This window comes from Schistocerca piceifrons, chromosome 3 (genome assembly GCF_021461385.2).
Source record: "Schistocerca piceifrons isolate TAMUIC-IGC-003096 chromosome 3, iqSchPice1.1, whole genome shotgun sequence".
Lineage (NCBI taxonomy): Eukaryota > Metazoa > Arthropoda > Insecta > Orthoptera > Acrididae > Schistocerca > Schistocerca piceifrons.
The window spans coordinates 202,010,948-202,031,178 of NC_060140.1; the positions used below are offsets into that span (position 1 = coordinate 202,010,948).

The following is a 20,231-nucleotide window of genomic DNA, read 5'->3' on the forward strand; positions in this document are numbered from 1 at the left end:
CGCATGAAAAAACGAATGCTAGAAGTAGAATCTTTAAGCAATCACACAGACAAGGTCATTTGTTCGAGTCCTACTTATGTTGTTGACATCAGGAACAATGAATGAAGCCAAAAATTAATGCCTCATTTTCCCTTCCGTTTTGGCACGCAAAGTTTTAACGACGAGGGCTTCTGCTTTTCGAATACCCGCCATTGTGACTTACTTATTATCAACGCTAGCATTTTGTGGAGGCCAACTTCTATAAGTATGTTCGCCAAGCCTCTGTACCGAACATGCCGAAGGACACCTTGCTCATTAGCGACTTTTTGAACTCTTTTCTGGTATTCGCTGGGTGACGTTGTGCAGATATTTCGGCAAGGCAACTTGTTTCCATCCTCAGGCAGTTCAGGGGCTGGCAACAGATCAACTTGCCGAAACATCACCACTATCTAGACGACGCCACTCGGCTAAATACCCGAGAAGAGCTCAGGATTATCATACGCCGGGAAAATGGGATATCACATTAGCGACTGTCTCTCCTTTTCCATTCGTAATGGAGAGTCGGAAAAAACGGCTCTTCATCTGCCTCGGTACCTTTTGTAACGTCTCTTATATTTCTTTCTCGTGGACACTACATTGACGTACAACTGAACATGCATAATTGTTGAACAGTGTTTCTCCAATAACATAGTCTACATTTAACCAACAACGTTTCGAGTGGACAGCAGTGCATATGTATGTTTCTTAAGCACTTGTGTTGCACTTTTGTATGGACTATGCAGGCTTGTTACTTTTACAGTGCCGTGTCCTCGAATTCGTAATGTCTTCTGACATGCGTATTTGGTAAGGATACTAATATGACACTAAAACTGTGGCACTTTAACGGAAATTTGTTCTGGAGGCGTAGGACTATCTATCGCTTGCGCTGTTGTCCCAAATTTTGCGCGGGGTTGGCGTGGTTAAATCGGATTTGGCATGTTAATGTGAAGGGGTGGCCAGATGCCCTTCCTGCCACCACCCTGTACTCACTGGGACGGAATCAGAGAATCCCATCTGTCTGCGTGTAGTGTAAATCATGGAAAGGTGCGGATGTGTTTCAAATGTCTGTGAGTCATGTAACTGAGGCGGGACGTGGGCAGCAGCCCGGCATTCACCTAGTGGGATGTGGAAAACCGCCTAAAAACCACATCCAGGCTGGCCAGTACACCGGTCATCGTCGTTACTCCGGCGGGCGGGTTCGATCCGGGGCCGGCGCGCCTACCTGAGTCCAGGAAGCAGCACATTAGCGCTCTTTTTTTTATCTCATTTTGTTCTATATTGTTCGTTCAATTCGTTCGATGCGGGCGTCCGATGACACCCGTTCAGGTTCTTCGTTGATCCATTCACTCATTTTTTTTTTTTTTTTTAATTACAGAGGGTAGCTAACCCTCTGACCGAACAAGCTGAGTTACCGTGCCGGCTGTTGGTAGCAGAGCGTGGCTCTCGGCTAACCTGGCGGGTCTTCTATAGGCGTAGGACTACGGGATGATATTCAGATGTCGGTTGCACTAGTATGAAATGTTTACTGAGTATCCTCATTGTAAATCACAGATTAGGGTAAATGACTGATACAGATCATCTTAGCCATATGAAATGAAAGCATGGTAACTCTCTCATCCACTTTTTCAGTTTATCTTTTTTACTTTTTTATTTTATTTATATAGTTATTTTCTGTCCGACTGAACGAAATCATCCGTCATGCCTCTATGAGCCACATTCTGACATTTGTTAAGTTTCGACAGGAAACGACGAAAATTTCGTGTTCCAATTTCTCTACACCAAGGAATCCTTTCTCACACCTTCTCTTCGTACATTCACACCAGGCCCTACTACTTTATTAGCTGTACTAATGGTGGAAAAGTTCTATCTTTTACATCCATCACCAAAGCCGTTTTTCATGTTGTACGAGGTAAAACGGTATCATCAGGAATGGAGAGAACTTTAACCTCCCTTACTGCTGTAGACATCACTGAAATAACGGGCTTAGTGGAAAAAGACTTTCTAACACCAGAAGAACATTGAGAAAGAGTTACAATGTTGCCTGTTTGAAGAAGGTAGTTGAGTATCCATTCAGACACTATCTAAACCTGTACAGTTGTACCTTCACTGACTACACTTGAATAGGAACTAAAGATAAGTCAGCAGCGATGTAGGCATAAATTATACAGGGAGCTCAGAGACAAACCTCTGTTGTTATTTTGATCAGGAGGGTGCCTAAATTAGTTTAAATTCAGAAAGAGAAAATAGGAAGCCGATTTGCTTCACCATGATATTTGGGTGAGAAACAAATAGATGAATTTCTAGTCTGACAAAGGACCTTAAGGGTTGGTATGAGACTGGTTTAACTCGTGTATCTATACACCACTTCGATGTAGTGATAGGAAATCTGAGTCAAAGCTACAGCCTAGATACATAAGCCTGTAAATTCAGTATCAATACAGATAAAGGATAAAGGGAGATGTCACATTCATCAGTAATGAATATAAAAAGAGGGAGATTGTCTGTAGATCAAATCACTCGAATGTATTGTTTTTTCTGGACTATTCAGAAGAAAAAATAAACGAAATTTTCTAAAGAAAGAGTGTGTAGAAAAATAATAAAATTTTAACAACTTTGAATTTCTCCCATTTCCCTTTTAAAGTCCATAAAATATTCTGGCTTCTTCAAAGTTTTATGGTACTGATAATGCTCCCAAAAATACACTACAAACCTGTGAGCCCACAGTGTGTAATGCCTTTAATTGCACATGCATAGCTGTATATATTTATTTCAGTATAAAATTACAAGAAGACAGAATGGCTACCTGTCAGGAGGTGAAGTTCTAAGTACCACACAGTTGTCAGATGCACATCATACTAGAAATAACTGTCATAATTTTCTAAAATGTTGGTTCCTTCCTCAGGGAAGAAATAGTTTGGAGCAGATTAGACAGTAACAGCAAGTCATTCAAAGTCCAGGTTGAGAGATCCCATATATAGCGAAGATAAAGAGAGAGAAGGGTGAAAAGCAAGAGATGTCAGAGAGAGTAGTTGAAAGATAGTACAGTGTTAGGCACTATACCAGCCTTGCTCCTACAGAGCTAAGCATTATACCAGCCTTGCTCCAGAGGCATTATGACAATGAGAAGCAGAGATATATAAAGAGGAAGGAAAATGAGAAATGAAATGAACAGTGCAATTCAGTATTGTGTGGAAAGCAAAAAGGAAAAGGAGAATGAGAAGTTTGAGGATAAAACAGTAAAGCTTATAAGAATAAATAACTGAACAAATCAATAAAGAAATACTACTAAAGAAAGAGGATATGATAATGTAGGTTAAGTCAAAGAGTGTGGTGGGCTGGAAGCATGTGTTGGAGAGCAAGTTCTCATTTACAGAGTTAAGGGGCAATTCAGTTTGCTATACAATGTAGCAGACACTCACGTCCCTTGAATCACTCTGTAGAGCAGGCTCATCAACTGGGTAGATGCTGTTCTAAAGGGGACCATTTGTCTGTGTCCATTCATGTGCACAGTCAGTTTAGTGGCAGTCATTCCTACACAAAAAGCAATACAAAGGCCACATGTCTACACCTACACTCCACAAGTCACCTTACAGTGTTTGGCAGAGAGTACTTCGTGTACTATTGACACTCCCTCCCCTTTCCTGTTCCAGTTATGAACAGTAGACAGAAAGAACAACTGTTGGTAAGCCTCTGTGAGTCCCACCTTCTGGTCTTTCCATGAGATTTACATAGGAACATGCAATTCATTGGTTGACTCTTTTACATACTCTAGAATTTTAACAGTAAACCACTCTGTGGGGCACATTGCCTCCCCTGTAATGTCAGCCACAGGAGTTGTATTAGCATCTGCATGACACTTTCATGCTTACTATTTGAACCTGTGATGAAACATGTTGCCGTATTTGTATCTGCCCAGTCCCTCTATAAATCTTACCTCGTACAGATCATGGCTTAAGGAGAAATATTCTAGTGCAGATCAAATAAGAGTTTTATAACCAACTACTCCATGAGTGGACTGTACTTCTGAAGATTCTTTCAGTGCTTCTCAATCTGCATTTACCTTTCCTATGTATGATTATTTTATGCACTCATTTCATTTTAAATTGGCCTGTGGGCATACTCTCAGATGTTTAATGGATTTGGCTGCTTCCAGTGGTTGGTCTTTCCACTTATTTCTGTGCAGTATACTACCTTTGTTCATATTGAGAGTCAGCTTCCAATACCTGCAACAAGTATTTAGACTCTGCATGTCTGCCTGTATTTCACCAAAACATCCTACTGTTTTGATATCTCTGTCTACAACAGCATGAACCAGTTGGTTATTTACCTGCATTGTGAACTGTTACATTCTGTAATGCTCCCTGGAGATTTCTCTCCATTAAGAATGGCATTCTATGTTCCATTTGCTAGGAACTCTTCAGTCCAATAAAAAAGCTGGTGTTATATTTTATATGCTCATATTTTGTTCATTATGCGATAGTCAGGAACTATAGAAGATGCCTTCCAGAAATCAAGGAGCACATCATCAACCTGGGTGACTGTTCTGCTTTTCTGCTGTAGGATTACCCAATAAACAACATATGTGACTGCATCTGCTATTCTGCCATTAATGTTGTAGGATTCATCAGGTAACCAACTAATATAGAGCAACTCCATGGAAATATTTGTAAGGGCAAGGGGAAACACTTATTGTTAATTAAAAGAAGTTTATACTCACTAAAACATTTCTGAAAGCCATTATTGACAGTAATCTTCATATACTGCAGTATATCAGTGGTAATAAACGTTTTATGTAAAGAATCTAACATGCTTCTCATTGTACAAATTAATTATATTAATAGCATGATGTCATTGTTATTGCTGATGATGATCGGCATATTGTAAGTGATAGTGTGTGAGTGCTTGGAGCCGATTTTGCATTGATAATGACTGCAAAGGTGGGAACAATGGAATATGCATAATGCTCTGGGAATGTTTGTGCTTTGACAAGGATGTTATGAAAGTTTGGAGGGTGACAGGAGCCAACAGTGTGTGGTATGAGAAGGGTATCAGGGAAGAATGATCTCATTTTATGGCTGCACTTGAGGAAGGAGGGTGTAGGGTGTGCTGCATCTAGGTTCTATGGAAATAGGAGCTGTGTTTGTCAGAGGAGGGGATGATTCTCTCAAAATATGGGGCCTGAGTATCTTTCCCAACCCCACATCTGTCAGTTTCAAGCTGCATGCAGATGCCATAACTAAATCTTTTAACAATGTTCAGCATTTTGTTTGTGGTATCTTTTGTAAATAGTTTCATCTATGTAAAAATTAATTTCTTCTTGTTGTGGAGATTATAGGCAAAAGAGAGTTTTAATTCATTCAACTGTGGGTTCTTGGTGAAACAATGTATATTGTATTAACCAAGCAAAACATTTTTTAGCCTTTTTTCACAAACTTTACTATTACTGCACAACCTAGGTTTCAGGTTATAAGCCAGTTTTGTAGTACATAACTAATCCCAAAGATGAGAGCCAAGAAAAGATATAGATCTCAACTGTTTAAATCTATCTATTCTTGACTTAAATTGTAAAAGTTATCTCTTTGACAATTTTGACACATTACGTACAAACCTACAAATTTCATTAGGAGTGCATTTACAAAATTAATTAGCATAGCATTTAGAGCAACTATGACTAAACATACATTGGAGTAGAGCTATGCACAGGAATGACATTTTTTTTTTTTTTTTTGTTACATGAATGAAGGCACTGAAGTATTTTCCTTGTATGTAGAAGTTGCAATATTGTCTAACAGGGGTAAATAAGTGAATAGAGTTTGCTCATTCAGTAATAGTCATGAGGGTACACATATCTGTCTTTTAATTTTTTAAATTTCTCTCTGAGTGGGCTTTGCACCCTTTCCTTCTGTGTCTATTATGTATTTATGGTTTTCATTTATGCATTGTTTGACAGAGATGAATACGGCTTCTTTACTCTCCAACTTCTATGATGTTCTCTGAGACTAGAGCAGATTGAACTCCCAGTCAGTCAAACATCACAACAGTGAAATGCTCAACTGATGATGTTATAAACCCCTCTTTTCATGATGTCTGGTTGCTTATCTTTTGAACTGATGAAACATCTACCTACTGTCTGTGGAACATAGAAAAGCACAGAGAAGCTCTTTGCTTTACTAACACATTCATCCCAGCTTCCTCTCAACATCCTTTAGCCTACAGACATGGGACATTCCACTACATGATCCAATGTCTCCTTTCTACCACCATGTCCCAAGAAGACAACAACCAGGATCTCAATACAATAAGAGAATAATTACAAATACGAGGGTTGTCCAGAAAGTAAGTTCCGATCGGCAGTGAGATGGAAAGCACAGTGAAAACCAGAAAAATTTTATTTGCAGTAGTTAGGTACACCTTCCACCTACTTCTCTACGTAGTCGCTGCTTCAACTTCGAGTTTTTTCATAGTGTTGTATCAACTTTCCAATATCCTCATCATAAAAAGCAGCTGCCTGTGATTTTGGCCAGTTATCTGCACTGGTCTGCAGCTCATTATCTGTGGAAAAAAATTTGTCTTTACAGCCAGTGGTTCTTGTGAGCAGAGATGAGACTCAGGGGATCCAATTACAGGACTGTATTGTGGGTGATCAAACACTTCTCATCGGAAACGCTGCAGGAGCGTCTTCTTTGCCCCTGTAGTGTGCGGCCTAGAATTGGCATGAAGAAGGAACAGCTCGACAGTTTTGTTATATGGGCTGCATGACACATGCAAAATCTCTAACCAGGCTCTCATACTTGGCAGGAGATGCTATTTCCACACACATCTTAATGTGCTCACTGTTCACTCAAAACTGAAAAGAGCAACATGACACAATTGACAGGTTTACTAGAGACTCTGCCCAACACATCTGTGCAAAGCTTTACCAGATTTCCCCAGTGGTTCCTATTTTGCGACTGATCAGCACTTACTTTCTGGACAACCCTTGTAATAAATTTGACTCCAACATTATTGATAAAATTCTCAATAAAAAACTGATGAAGCAAACCAGATCCCTGGTATACACAGGTACAACATAGAAAGACCAGAAAAGAAATGGTGCAGTGTACCTTTTATAGGTAAAACTTAAAATAGTATAAGCAACATTTTAAAAGAAAAGGGTTTCTCTGTGCTCTTCTGTTGTACAGACAACAGGTAGATGTCTTTTCAGTTCAGAAGATAAACAATCAGACTGGGAGGTCAATTTGCACTAGGCACAGAGACCACTGTGGAAGTTGGGGATCAAAGAAGCCAGATTTACCATAATGAAAACCACAAATTCATAATAGTTATAGAAGTCCTACACAGAAGGAAAGGGTGCAAAGCTCACTCAGAGATAAATTTTAAAAATTAAGAAAGATGTGTGTATCCCACATTTATTACTGAATGAACAAGCTCCAGTCAATTATTCACTCCTTTTAGACAATATTGCAACTCTTGAGGAGAAGAAAAAGATCTTGGTGCCTTCATTCACATAACAAAAAATTCCATTCTTCTGCATAGCTCTACTCCAACATGTATTACTGTAAATGCTTTGCTAATGAATTTTGTAAATGTGATCATAATGAATTTTGTAAATCCATATGTAATTTTGTCAAAATTGTCAACAGAGATAACTTTTCTTGTTTAATTCAAGAAATGATATTTTAAATCACTTGACATGATTATCTTTGCTTGGTTCTCATCTTTGTCATCAGTTATGTACTAGAAAAATTGAATTGTAACCTGAAACCTAGGTTGTGCAGCAATAATGGAGTTGTAAAACAAGGCTAAAACATGTTTTATTTAGTTAACACAGAAGAGGATTTTATTTAATTGTCTGGAGAAAGGAACCAGGGAAATAAGTAAGACTGGAGACAAAAGATCCCCGATACATATTGCTTTTTATTTGCATAATTTGGGACTATAAATGTCCATTATTTATGGGTATGCTATATTTTAATTTACAATTTGTGATATTATTATTATTACTATTATTATTATTTAATCAGGTAGCACATGGGCACAAGAGATGGTGTGGTGCATTGCCAATGATCTGGATTTCAAGAAGGCTAAAGAAACAATGCAGCAGTTGAGGACACCATTGCTTGAGTAAGTGTCTGATAGTAAACAAAAGTGGTATAAGCATATACAACAGATGAATGAAATATTACTTAAACTTAATAACGAATGCAGCTTGATGAACATTGTTCAACTGTGAACTGACATTATTGTAGTTCGTTTGTTAGTCTAACTTTCAAACTGGTTGATCTCTTAGGTTCTTTCTCATATTGTTCAAGTTTATAGACTTCTATTCAGATAACAAAATAATTTTATCTATTTATTAATATAGTGTGAAGTTATGGCAGAATGTAAACACTTTAGGAGTAACAGAGACCACCTAGCAAATAGCAGAGGCATTGAGTTGTCAGCAGGCGCACACACACACACACACACACACACACACACACACACACACACACACACACACAAAACTATGCCACTGCATTGTGTTGGCTGGACTCACAATCCTTCTATTCACATTTTTCAACAATTTCTATGCTAACAATGTTATTGCTATGTTTTCCAGGCTTTCAGCAATTATGGTAGATGATAATAAGGAATGGATGAAAGAACTTGGAAATTCTGTTGATTTGGTTGAAAAAATGCCAAGGCCTCGCTTCATTAAAAGCCATTTACCTCTGGAGTTGTTACCTACACAAATTAATGTTGTGAAACCCAAGGTAATTAAATTACATAGACATGGCTAATATCTTTCCAGACATCATATAAATATTGCTTTTTAAAAATGTTTTTTTTTTTCATCTAAACATTTGTCAATCATGTGAACATGTTATACATTGCCACTGTTGTTGCTGATTATTATTTATTATTTACTCACTTTATCTTTGGCTGTTGGCTAGTATTAATTCAACAGAAATTGGAAGACTTCGACAACATGTCATATATGTGCCACCACCAGTGAACTTTTGGGGACAGCACATTAAACCATATTTTTGGGAGAACCGATATTTACTTTGTGTGTATTTACCAATATACAAGGCAATTTCAGCTTCAGTCACATTTATGCCAGACTTCACAACTATTTATGCTCCGTATGAATCAGAAAATGTTTGCTCGAAATTTTTCATTGGTAATACCTCATGAGTATGCCTGAGCTTTTCTTTTCTCACTACAGCATTCAACATGTCCAGCACTGGCTGGAACTTCCTTTCTATATTGTCTGTATTTCCTGGCAGGAAATTGCATGCAATAATTCATTAGCAATCTCACAATGTAGTAAGTGAATAATGAATTTTTATTTAATGGGAATGTATTACATTTTTGTGTATACACATCCATAAGTGGGAAAACTGGAAAACGTATTTTTGCATTTAATTTGGATACACAGTAACAAGATGTAGCAGGAGCAACATGTAAAGATGATAACTGTGTGTGCTGCAAGTACTGACAAATGAAATTAATCAACGCAGGACTTAAAAACTTTATATGTTTTTCTGCTGGTAATTACTTTTTTTGTGTGTGATATATATTTTTGTGGTTTTGTTTGTAACACAATACTGAGAAAACATTTATGCTTAATTTCAGAAATGAAATATTTTATATAATAAAAATGAATGTGATATATAAATTGCACATATTGATAAGTACTGATACATCTCTCCCTTTAGATAGTATATGTGGCAAGAAATCCAAAGGATATGTGTGTGTCTTACTACCACTACTGCATGTTGATTCACAACCTAAAGGGCACAGTTGAAGACTTCTGTGACTTGTTTCTCAAGGACCGTGGTAAGAAAGCTGTTTTGTGATGTTTTGGTTTTTTGTATTTTTTGCATGTATGATAAAATATACATTGATTATGCAACTATATGTTATTTCATAGATACACTGTGTTGTACACATAAACTTCTTTGTGTTTGGAAGACCTAAAGGCTACAAATATAATTTTCACATACACTGTACACAACACCAGATTAATTTTGCTTTGCACTTAGTTCTGTTTGACTATTAGTACAAATGCACACATAGTTATTACCAACTCAACTGTAATAAGGGCTTCTTTATTTCACTATTAGTCCAAAGCAGTGAAGTATCTTGGTTGTAAAAACACAACAGGGAATGTAAAAAAAGCAGACTGATTGCAGTTGAGATGATGAGCATTTAGTCCAGTTTTGTACTTGCAATAGTAAACCTGATTACACTTCGACTGTAGTGATAAATATTCCCAAATTCTTGACACATTTTCATTTTTGGTTAGTTCAAAAATTAGCAGCAGAGCTAGAATGAAAGAAATCTTTATTCTACAGAGAAGAAAGATCATAATGACACATGGTAATAAAAGTCAAATGTGGAGGGGAGCCCTCTTGAGGAATCTTGGTATTAACATATTTAAAGCAACTTTTTGATGCTTTTTTTTTTGCAAAGAACTTTGATTACAAATTTCAATCTAACTGGGAAATATCCTCTTATGGCATAAGAAGGAAGAAGAATTTTCACAGGAACATTAATATCAGTGTCCGTTGTCAGCCGTTTCCTCTGACCATTTTCAGGCACTGCAGTGACATCTTTACTACTACAGATCTTGCTCTGTCTGCTGCCACCAGCAGCTGTAATGGCAGGGTAAAGCCTGAAAATGGTCTGAGGAAAGGGCTGAAACTGGTTGCTAACAAATAAAAATCTGAAAATGTGATCGAAACTGTTTTTAATTTGATTTTTAGCATTTTATACTGATAACAGTTTACTCCAGTTACAGAATGTTTTCTAAAATTTTAAGTTTCCAGCAGACAGCAGGAAACAGATAACACATGTGCATTTAAAAATAAGTTAAAGATATACCTTATAATGTTTCTATTCATAAATAAAACATTAACAATATACCTTATTAATGTTTTTAGTTATAAATAAAGAATCCATTGTCATGTTCATTCAAGCATGAGAACATAGTTCAAGTTCAAAAAACATTCAGTTCAGTGGCAGTAGATTATTAGGCTATTGCAGATATCTTTTTGTAAGGAGAGCTCCCACACAACCTCACAAAAAATCTGATGCAAAAATGATTTGAACAATGGAGTAAATAATGATGGTGTTTATAGACTCAAATGGGGTTTACTCTCAAGAAGTCTATCACTAAGTGGATATATTTGATAAGTTCATAGATTTCCAGCAGAAGTCTCATTAATTTTGTGTCAGGTTTTGTATGTGTTGTTTTCTGATGGTGTGCAAATACACATTTGTAAACAACTGCTTGTTTACTGCCATTAGACTCCACAATTTTGATGAAAATTGTCAGTTCAAGGACACAGCTCAAGGTCAAAAGAAATCATGAACTAATATGTCATGATTCATAGTTTGTTATTAACAGAGCAGACTGATTCTCTTTGCATCATGACACCATTATTGACATGTTCAATGTCACTAGAAATTCTTTTACATGCACAGATCTATGATAATTAAACACATGTATTCTTTTTACTTAATGTATTAATATATGACAGATATATTTCTCATACAGTCTCAGAGTCTTGTTAAAATGAATCTTACTTACTTTGTATAAAGGAATATGCTTCAATCAAAACTACATGTCATTAGTTATTTTGTGCTTGCTTGCCATTAGCCTCCTCCCTACGTTGAAAGCTGTTCTCATGACAGTGATGACCAAAAGGTATTTGCAATCTTATTTAAAGTAGCAGTGGGTAGACCATATTTTCATGAAAATACTGTGAATATGATGTTAATTTCACACAATTTTAAGTTAATCACATAATTCTCTGACATATGGATTCTTGACGTATATAATGCATAGTAGTCATATGAAACCTAGTAATAATTTTAGTATTTCAAGACGCTCATATTTTCTTATAACAAAGGCACTAGCTAGAACTAAAATAGTATCTCATAACTTATATATCTGAATATATAAACATATAGAATAAAGTGTGTGTCAAACTGGACTTACATTAAAATACTTACCTTTTATGGACAATATTCTTACCCTCTGGCCTGCCTCATTTCTTCAATCTGCCAGTGTCATCTTTCCAAACTCTTTCCTCCAAACTACCTTGTTGCCTTAGCACTTTTGAGAGAAGGATATGTGGGATGATTATTGAGACAGTCTATGGGGTGTTCCCAAAATGAGGAGCTCAGTTGGTAAGAGCTTTGCCCTCATAAGACCAGAGCTTAGGCTTGAGGCCTAACTAGTGAATTACATTTCAGCTCCCAGATTCCAGAGCTGAGTAAAGATTCATTCTTAAACTGAATATTGTTAGTTTTCGAAGTTCCAGACCTGGCAAGCCATCTTTAGCAGAGTGTTCTGTGGATTCCCTTTCAATATTTCATTCTATGAACTTATCCTTACTCTTGAGGCAGAGCTACCACAATATCTGATTACATCTCCTCACCACCATTCTTCCTACATCAAATCTTACCATATTGTAATCCTTTCATTGTTGCCTCAATCATCTAGATACATTCGTACAACTTCTAAGTCTACACCTAGTCTCTTAACTACACAAACATTGTCACAATGGTCATTACATTGGTGAAGGGCTCTTCAAGCTAGCTCTGAAAATAATCATTTACTGGTTGACTAATACCTGTAGCTTATTATTTGTCAATTGCATCAAGGCTACATTTACACAGTCCAAATTGAGATGTTGTTTACACTAAGATCCCAGATGTATTCAGTCCATATCCTGCTGAGTGTTCCTCTCCTAGTGTCTACTTGAATCTAAATGAAATTTTGTATCTCCTTTCTCAAATGATAATTTCTTTTTGACTAATAATTTTATTGGTTTCACAAATTAATTCCAGGTTTTAGTTTGGACTTACTCACCTTTATGCTCAGAGTGAATGAAATTTTCTGTCTTTTATGCAAAAGCTTTCCTTTTGTTACATTTGCACCCTCTATCCCTCGCATACTCACTTCCATTGACGTTTAATGAACTGTATCCATAAGAATAGATTTGATCCTTTGTTATTTACACCTGCATCTGCATCCCATTGACACACTCCCAAAAAATTAATGATTTTTAGATATTTATTCTCAGAATCACACAACACAAATTCCAATATGTTTGTGGCTACGTTGCACAGTAAAATGTTGAATCATTATTGTTCCTTTTTTGTGCACTATGAAAAAATATGTATATTCAATTGCAGCTCCTGTTGGCCCTGTATGGAATCACATACTTGGATTTTGGAAGAAAAGACATGAACCAAACATATTATTTCTCAAGTATGAAGATATGAAAAGGGTAAGTTCAGTTTTTACACAGTTATTGACAGAACTGAAATTACTACTCAATATTTCTCAAATTATTTCTACTCTTAATTTTTGCAGGATCAAAAAGGAGCTATTCGTAAAGCAGCAGCTTTCTTGGGTAAGACTCTCGCGGAAGAACAGGTAAACCAGCTGGCTGAATACCTCAGCTTTGGTAATATGAAGAAAAATCCAGCAGTAAACCTTGAGCCAATTATTGCAAGGAAAAATGGTCCCGAATTTCTTAATAAGAGTGACCTCCGATTCATTCGGAAGGGTGAAATTGGAGACTGGAAAAACCATATGAGTGAAGAAATGGCTGCTCGTTTTGATGCTTGGACTGAAGAAAACATCAGGGGAACAGGTCTTACTTTTGACTGAAAAAGCATAGTGCCCATTCTCCCTGAAAACTAAATACTGAAAATGATTTCCATCATTTCATGTTACAAACAGCTACTGCTCAACAACTGAATCAGTGCACTTCAAATGTTGCCCTATACAAAGCAAAGTACAGCGGTAGTGTGGACTCTGTGATGCAAATTTTGTTGGAATGTGGATCCTACTGTGCTGAGTTTTGTGCCAGTTTAAGAAAATTCTGCCATACAGAATGTTATTTGGCACTGCCCGCCCCCGCATCCCCCCCCCCTCCCCCCCCTCCCACCTGCTCTCCTCTCCTCCTGTTCATCACATACTTTCACCTGTGTCTGTTTTCATAACTAATTATGATACAATTGTATGCCTATTTTGTAATTGTACACCTCTACCCCCCTCCCCCTTTCCATATCAGCTTGACACCTCAAGTACCTGCTTGTGTTGCTTAGGCCTTAAATCAGCCTTGGCTGAGCTAGATTAACTATAGTAGTTTTTACTTTAGAAAGGATAAAAAATTGTGCAAATGTATCTTTTATTCACAATTTATTTACAGAATGTACAAAAAGTTACATTATAAAAAAGGTTACTGGAACTGAAGTATTAGTTTTAAATGCAAAAACAATAAAATACATTCAAAATGAAGAAAATTGAAAGAAGTCAGAATTTAAGACCTTATTGTTACATGAGGTTAATGTGAGAAAAATACAGTTATTACTCTTGTCAAATTCATGCATATGCAGTTCAATAAAATAAATGTAGGTATGCAGTGGATGACTACTGACTAAGTAGCATGGCACTTCTTACAACATCTTTGGCTATTAATTCATCATTTTTAATTCTGTAAGAAGTCATTTTAAAAAGACATGCAGAGCCAAACTTATCTTGTTAGTTTCTTGGAGAGCATATAGTTTTGTACTTGGATATTAAGACAAAGACAGTAACCTTACTTAATAGCTGAATGTATCAGCGAGGTAACACAACAGAGTTTTATATGAATAAAGAATTTTTTTCAACTGGATGCCATTTGTTCTCATCTACCATCATTCTATAAAATATTTAGGTACTTCAACATAACTACACATTATTGATGGATTCTATTACTTTGTTATAAAACAAAACAAAAAGTAAATTTTATTTGCATTTCTTGATTAACATAATCATTCAGAACTTCATAGCTGTCTTAAATGGTTGTATTGTCATGGGATGTATTTTACAACTAGGTATTTTACGCTTATGTAAATTTTACTGCTTTGCTGTTGTAAGTGGACTGCATACATTTGTGTGTTTCACTGTTTTGTAAACAGGTAAATATGTACAACTTATCTGAGTACCAGAGCCATTTCTACAAGTGGAAGACTGTGGATCAGAGATGAACATGAAATGATCGGTAGAGTACTGACATCATTTTAATGAAAGATAGTAACACTTCATGTAGACCTTCTCACAGAGTAAGACCAGTGTCCTTAAGATTCTCCTCTTCCCACTTGTCAAACTTATCGATTAACTCAGGTGACATTTTAGCCTTCCATTCTCCAACTGTACCACTTCGCATGAATTCTCCATCAGCTGCTATTAGATTGTATGTGCGATTTATCTCAACAACAGCTTCATAATTCACAGATGGATTGTTCTTCATATTTTGGAAACTCAAATGATTAGTTAAGACATCAATTTGTGAATCATTGAGCTCTTTTCCTAAAAACTTTGCCGTCTTTCTAATGACAGATGGAAGGTCCTGAAAATAAAAAAAGGATGTAAAATAAATGATATTTGTAAAGAATATACATCAAATCTGGAAACATAAACAGCTCAGAGTGATTTTTCAAATGCAAAATACACATCATAGGCTGAGGTAGCAATAAATAAACACATCAGAACGTGTGAAATATAAAAGAAACTGCAGCTGCTACTATGCGATTACATTGTTGATAGACCAAGTTTGTAAAAAAAATGGAGAGCAGTTCATATGATGTACAGGTAAAACTTCGTGTGAAGAGAATTTCTTTTATGAAAGCTTGACATGCTGCCAGTTTCTTTTATTTATGGAGACATGTTACTCTTTAACTGTAACAGAACAAAATCATTCTTTCAGTTCAATATTCTTTGCAACTGCTTACTTCCTAAGCCAAAGAGAAAAACTATTTAAAATGTATTCACTATTGTTGTTACTGTTGTTATTGTTTCACTCATTTTGCATAGCATTTCTTATTTTATTATTTACTATTCCATTTTTTTCTACACAACTTGAGCCGTGGTTACTATAATAACTGCTTTATAGGTTTCATGAAGAATTTTACACTTGTGTATTTCATTCCTTTTTTTTTTTTAGCCAAAGTTAGTTTCTCTAGAGACAAATGTGGATCTTATCTGATTATAGTACTATGTTCGGAAATACCACTGTTACTTTTGTATTGTAAGAGATTGTTGACAGCAAATTTCATCTGTGAGTACTGTGTGGCTGTGAATAATACTCCAAATTGCTTAGTCAGATATGGTATCCGCAAGATAAATATGTGTCAACCCCACACGATGGTTCTAATTACATTCTTTTGTGCAAAGAATATTTTTTTTGTCAAAAATAAGTGAAGAGTTAGTCCAGAATATTATCCAAAAGACATCAGTAAGTAAAAACATGCAAAATACATTTACTTACTGACTAATAAGTCCCCAAGGCTGGCCATCATTCAAATGGCAAAAGAATCTGAAGCTTAATGTTTTAGCATTTATAGTACATGCTTCTATTTTTTTAAATTTAATTTTTAATCACTATACAAATGTACATTTAATTCTACAAACCACTGTGAAGTGCATGGCAGAGGGTACATTCAATTGTACTAGCTATACGAGTATTTTCCTGTTCCATTCATCTATGACTGTTTAAATGCGTTTGTGTATGCCATAATTAATCTATTTCTGTCCTCACATTCCAATGGGAGCTATATATAGGGGGTTGCAGTATATTCCTAAGCTCGTCATTTAAAGCTGTTTCTCTAAACTTTGAAAGTAGGTTTTCTTGAAATAGGTCTGTGCCAGTTCAGTTCTTTCAACATCTCTGTGATACTCTCCTGTGGGCCAGACACACCTGTCACCATTTGTGCTGCCCTTCTCCATATACATTCAATACAGCCTATTAGTCTCATGTGGTAGGAGTCACATATACAGGGTTATTACAAATGATTGAAGCGATTTCACAGCTCTACAATAACTTTATTATTTGAGATATTTTCACAATGCTTTGCACACTCATACAAAACCTCAAAAAGTTTTTTTAGGCATTCACAAATGTTTGATATGTGCCCCTTTAGTGAAATGGCAGACATCAAGCCGATAATCAAGTTCCTCCCACACTCGGCGCAGCATGTCCCCATCAATGAGTTCGAAAGCATTGTTGATGCGAGCTCGCAGTTCTGGCACGTTTCTTGGTAGAGGAGGTTTAAACACTGAATCTTTCACATCACTATGCATGAAACTTGCCCGCACGCGTTCAACCGTTTCTTCGCTCACTGCAGGCCGACCCGTTGATTTCCCCTTACAGAGGCATCCAGAAGCTTTAAACTGCGCATACCATTGCCGAATGGAGTTAGCAGTTGGTGGATCTTTGTTGAACTTCGTCCTGAAGTGTCGTTGCACTGTTATGACTGACTGATGTGAGTGCATTTCAAGCACGACATACGCTTTCTCGGCTCCTGTCGCCATTTTGTCTCACTGCGCTCTCGAGCGCTCTGGCGGCAGAAACGTAAAGTGCGGCTTGAGCCGAACAAAACTTTATGAGTTTTTCTACGTATCTGTAGTGTGTCGTGACCATATGTCAATAAATGGAGCTACAGTGAATTTATGAAATCGCTTCAATCATTTGTAATAGCCCTATACTTGAGTGATATTCTAGGATGGGTTAGGTTACACAAGGAATTTGTAACCAATCTCCTTTCTAGACTGATTGCATTTCCCTACTATTCTACCAATAAATTAAAGTATGCTACCTGTTTTACAACTAAGCCTATATGAGTGTTGTATTTCATGACACTATGAAGTGTTACACCCAGGTACTTGTATAAGTTTACCGATTGTGGATTGTGAGCTTCACTGAAACTCTGCAAGCAAGGCTGGTATTCTTAATATTCTCTGCTGGTCTCTGGAATGATGCAAGTATGACCTGAGAGCATAGACGACAGGCACCGCTCAATCCAACGTGTCTGCAGTTGGTTACACCATGTCCTCCCAATGGCTGCTATAATAGTCTCTTCAGCATCCTGAATGAGGCTCCCAGGCATGTACAGAATGTACCTGGTATTCCTTCTGATCCCTTGTCATTTTCCTAAAGGGTACCATTATTCACCACACGTCAGAACTGCCAATGGCAAACAGGCTACTACCTATTGGGGTTTGCCTCTTCTTGACACAGGACACAGCAGGTTTCTCAACATGAGGAGAATCTCACTGGCTCAATTTCAGCTTCAGTGGAAGACAACACCTCTAACTCATTTGTTAAGTGTGTTCTTTCTGGTCCCTGTCTCCACAGTACTGAAAACCTAGATCTACCACTGACATGCCACTCAGATTCAAGTGGATGAGTAGCAATGGGTCCTGTATTTCCTGCAGAAGAGACAGTCTCCTCAATGGTACATGACTCGTGGTAGCCCTCAGAACACACCCATTCAAAGTGCACACCCAAGAAATTGTAATGGTTTGCTTGCTTGAATGATTACGCTCTCTGATTAAAATAAAACTGTAGATCTTTAACATAGAGTAAGGACAATAATTGACCCACAATCAGACTTTGTAGAATGCACATTTTAATTTGTCTCATAAAGTGATATGGTGAACTTATCTTTTCATATTACTTCAACACCCCTCAGTATAACTTCCTGCAATTTGTGTCTTAAATGGTATCTGAAGCAGGTGTAAGGTGAACCATTTATCCCAAAAAACATTTTATGTAACGGATACATAAAATATATTCACAGAAATGTATGAAAGGTATAGAAAGTTGTGAATATGAACAACTCTCAGCTGTATGAGGGAATGATGGAAAGGAAAATTTGTGTCAGAGTGGGACTCAAATGTGGATTTCCCACATCATGTGACTGATTACCTTAACTGCTTTAGCTATCCATGCATGATTCACAGCCAGAGCCAAACTCCCAAATGTCATTGTTCCTGAATCACAACATGTACTCATACACACATTATGTATTCCCATACAGGGCAGGATGTTTAAATTGAAAGTCACAGTCCGATATCAGCGGATAAATGCGATATTGCAGTGCCTGTGTTTTTACGAAAGACAATGCAATGTTCCTTCAGACATGTACACATATGGGAAATCTGGGTTCAAGTTTGGTGTGGCACAAATTTTCACTTTTACCATTTCCTCATACAGCTCATAGTTGTTCAGATTTTCAACTGTGAATACATTACGTGTATTTCATAATCACTGTAGTCATCGTAGCGCCTGTTCCTTCAAACGTGCATGTAGTCTCAAGGAACATTGCATTGATCTTCTTAAAAATTTAGGCACTGAAACATTGTGTTATGTAACAGAGTATTATGGCTGACACAATCAAATGACTTTTATAAGTTGCAGGAGATTTCAGCTGGTGCTATTTTATGATTTAAAATTTTTGCTATGGACTCATTGAGAGGATAAATGGTTGCCTCAGTAGAGTGTCTGTTTTGAAATACATATTGTGTTTAACTAAGTATCATAATAATACATAGATGTGTGACAATTCTTGAGTACATTAGCTTCTTAAAAATTATGGAGAATGATGGAAGGAGTGAGGCTGGACAGCAGTTACTGACATATGTGGGGTCACCTTTTTCTATAGAGAGGTATACCAATTGTCCATTTCAATCAGCACTGGAAAATACCTTTACAGAATGATGTATTTATTAAACATATGGCAAAGAATGATACACAGCACTTGCACCCAAGTGCTTGATTATTTGTTGGATACGTTCAAATCTCTCGTCCTCTACAGTTTTTACCCTTTACAAACATCTAGTATCATCAAAGTTATACCTGTCCTGCCACCCTGTCCCCTCTTCTTTTTGTCAATGTTTTCCATGTGATCCTCTTGCACCATTTTGTCGAGAAACACCTCATTTCTTATCTTATGACTCCATCTAATTCTCAACATCCTTCTATACCGTCACATCTCAAATGACTTGTTTTTCTCCCAGTCTGTGATTCACTTGCGTAAAATACTGTGCTCTACATTCTCAGAAATTTTCCATGTGATCCTCTTGCACCATTTTGTCGAGAAACACCTCATTTCTTATCTTATGACTCCATCTAATTCTCAACATCCTTCTATACTGTCACATGTCAAATTACTTGTTTTTCTCCCAGTCTGTGATTCACTTGTGTAAAATACTGTGCTCTACATTCTCAGAAATTACCACCTCAAATTAAGTCTGGTGTTTGATATTAGTAGATGTCTTCTGGCTATGAATGCCCACTCTGGGTGTGGTCATTTGCTTTTCATACCCCATTTGCTTCATACATCATGTGATCACTGCTACTCTTCATTGCTTTTCTCTTTCT

The 20,231-nt window shown here is 36.8% G+C and overlaps 2 protein-coding genes across 4 annotated transcripts in view; one reads left to right on the forward strand and one right to left on the reverse strand.

Annotated features, from left to right (window-relative positions):
* The window catches only part of LOC124789578 (luciferin sulfotransferase), a 73,007-nt gene extending 58,342 nt beyond the window's left edge, over positions 1–14,665 (forward strand). For both annotated transcript variants that reach the window (XM_047256983.1, XM_047256984.1), the window contains exons 3-7: positions 8,043–8,142; positions 8,621–8,774; positions 9,723–9,843; positions 13,213–13,307; positions 13,394–14,665. In XM_047256983.1, coding sequence (XP_047112939.1) covers positions 8,043–8,142; positions 8,621–8,774; positions 9,723–9,843; positions 13,213–13,307; positions 13,394–13,693 — 770 coding nt within the window. In that variant the 3' untranslated portion in view covers positions 13,694–14,665. The remainder of the gene's footprint in view (positions 1–8,042; positions 8,143–8,620; positions 8,775–9,722; positions 9,844–13,212; positions 13,308–13,393) is intronic.
* The window catches only part of LOC124789579 (luciferin sulfotransferase-like), a 172,269-nt gene continuing 166,248 nt past the window's right edge, over positions 14,211–20,231 (reverse strand). For both annotated transcript variants that reach the window (XM_047256986.1, XM_047256985.1), the window contains exon 6: positions 14,211–15,419. In XM_047256986.1, the coding sequence (XP_047112942.1) occupies positions 15,126–15,419 (294 nt within the window). In that variant the 3' untranslated portion in view covers positions 14,211–15,125. The remainder of the gene's footprint in view (positions 15,420–20,231) is intronic.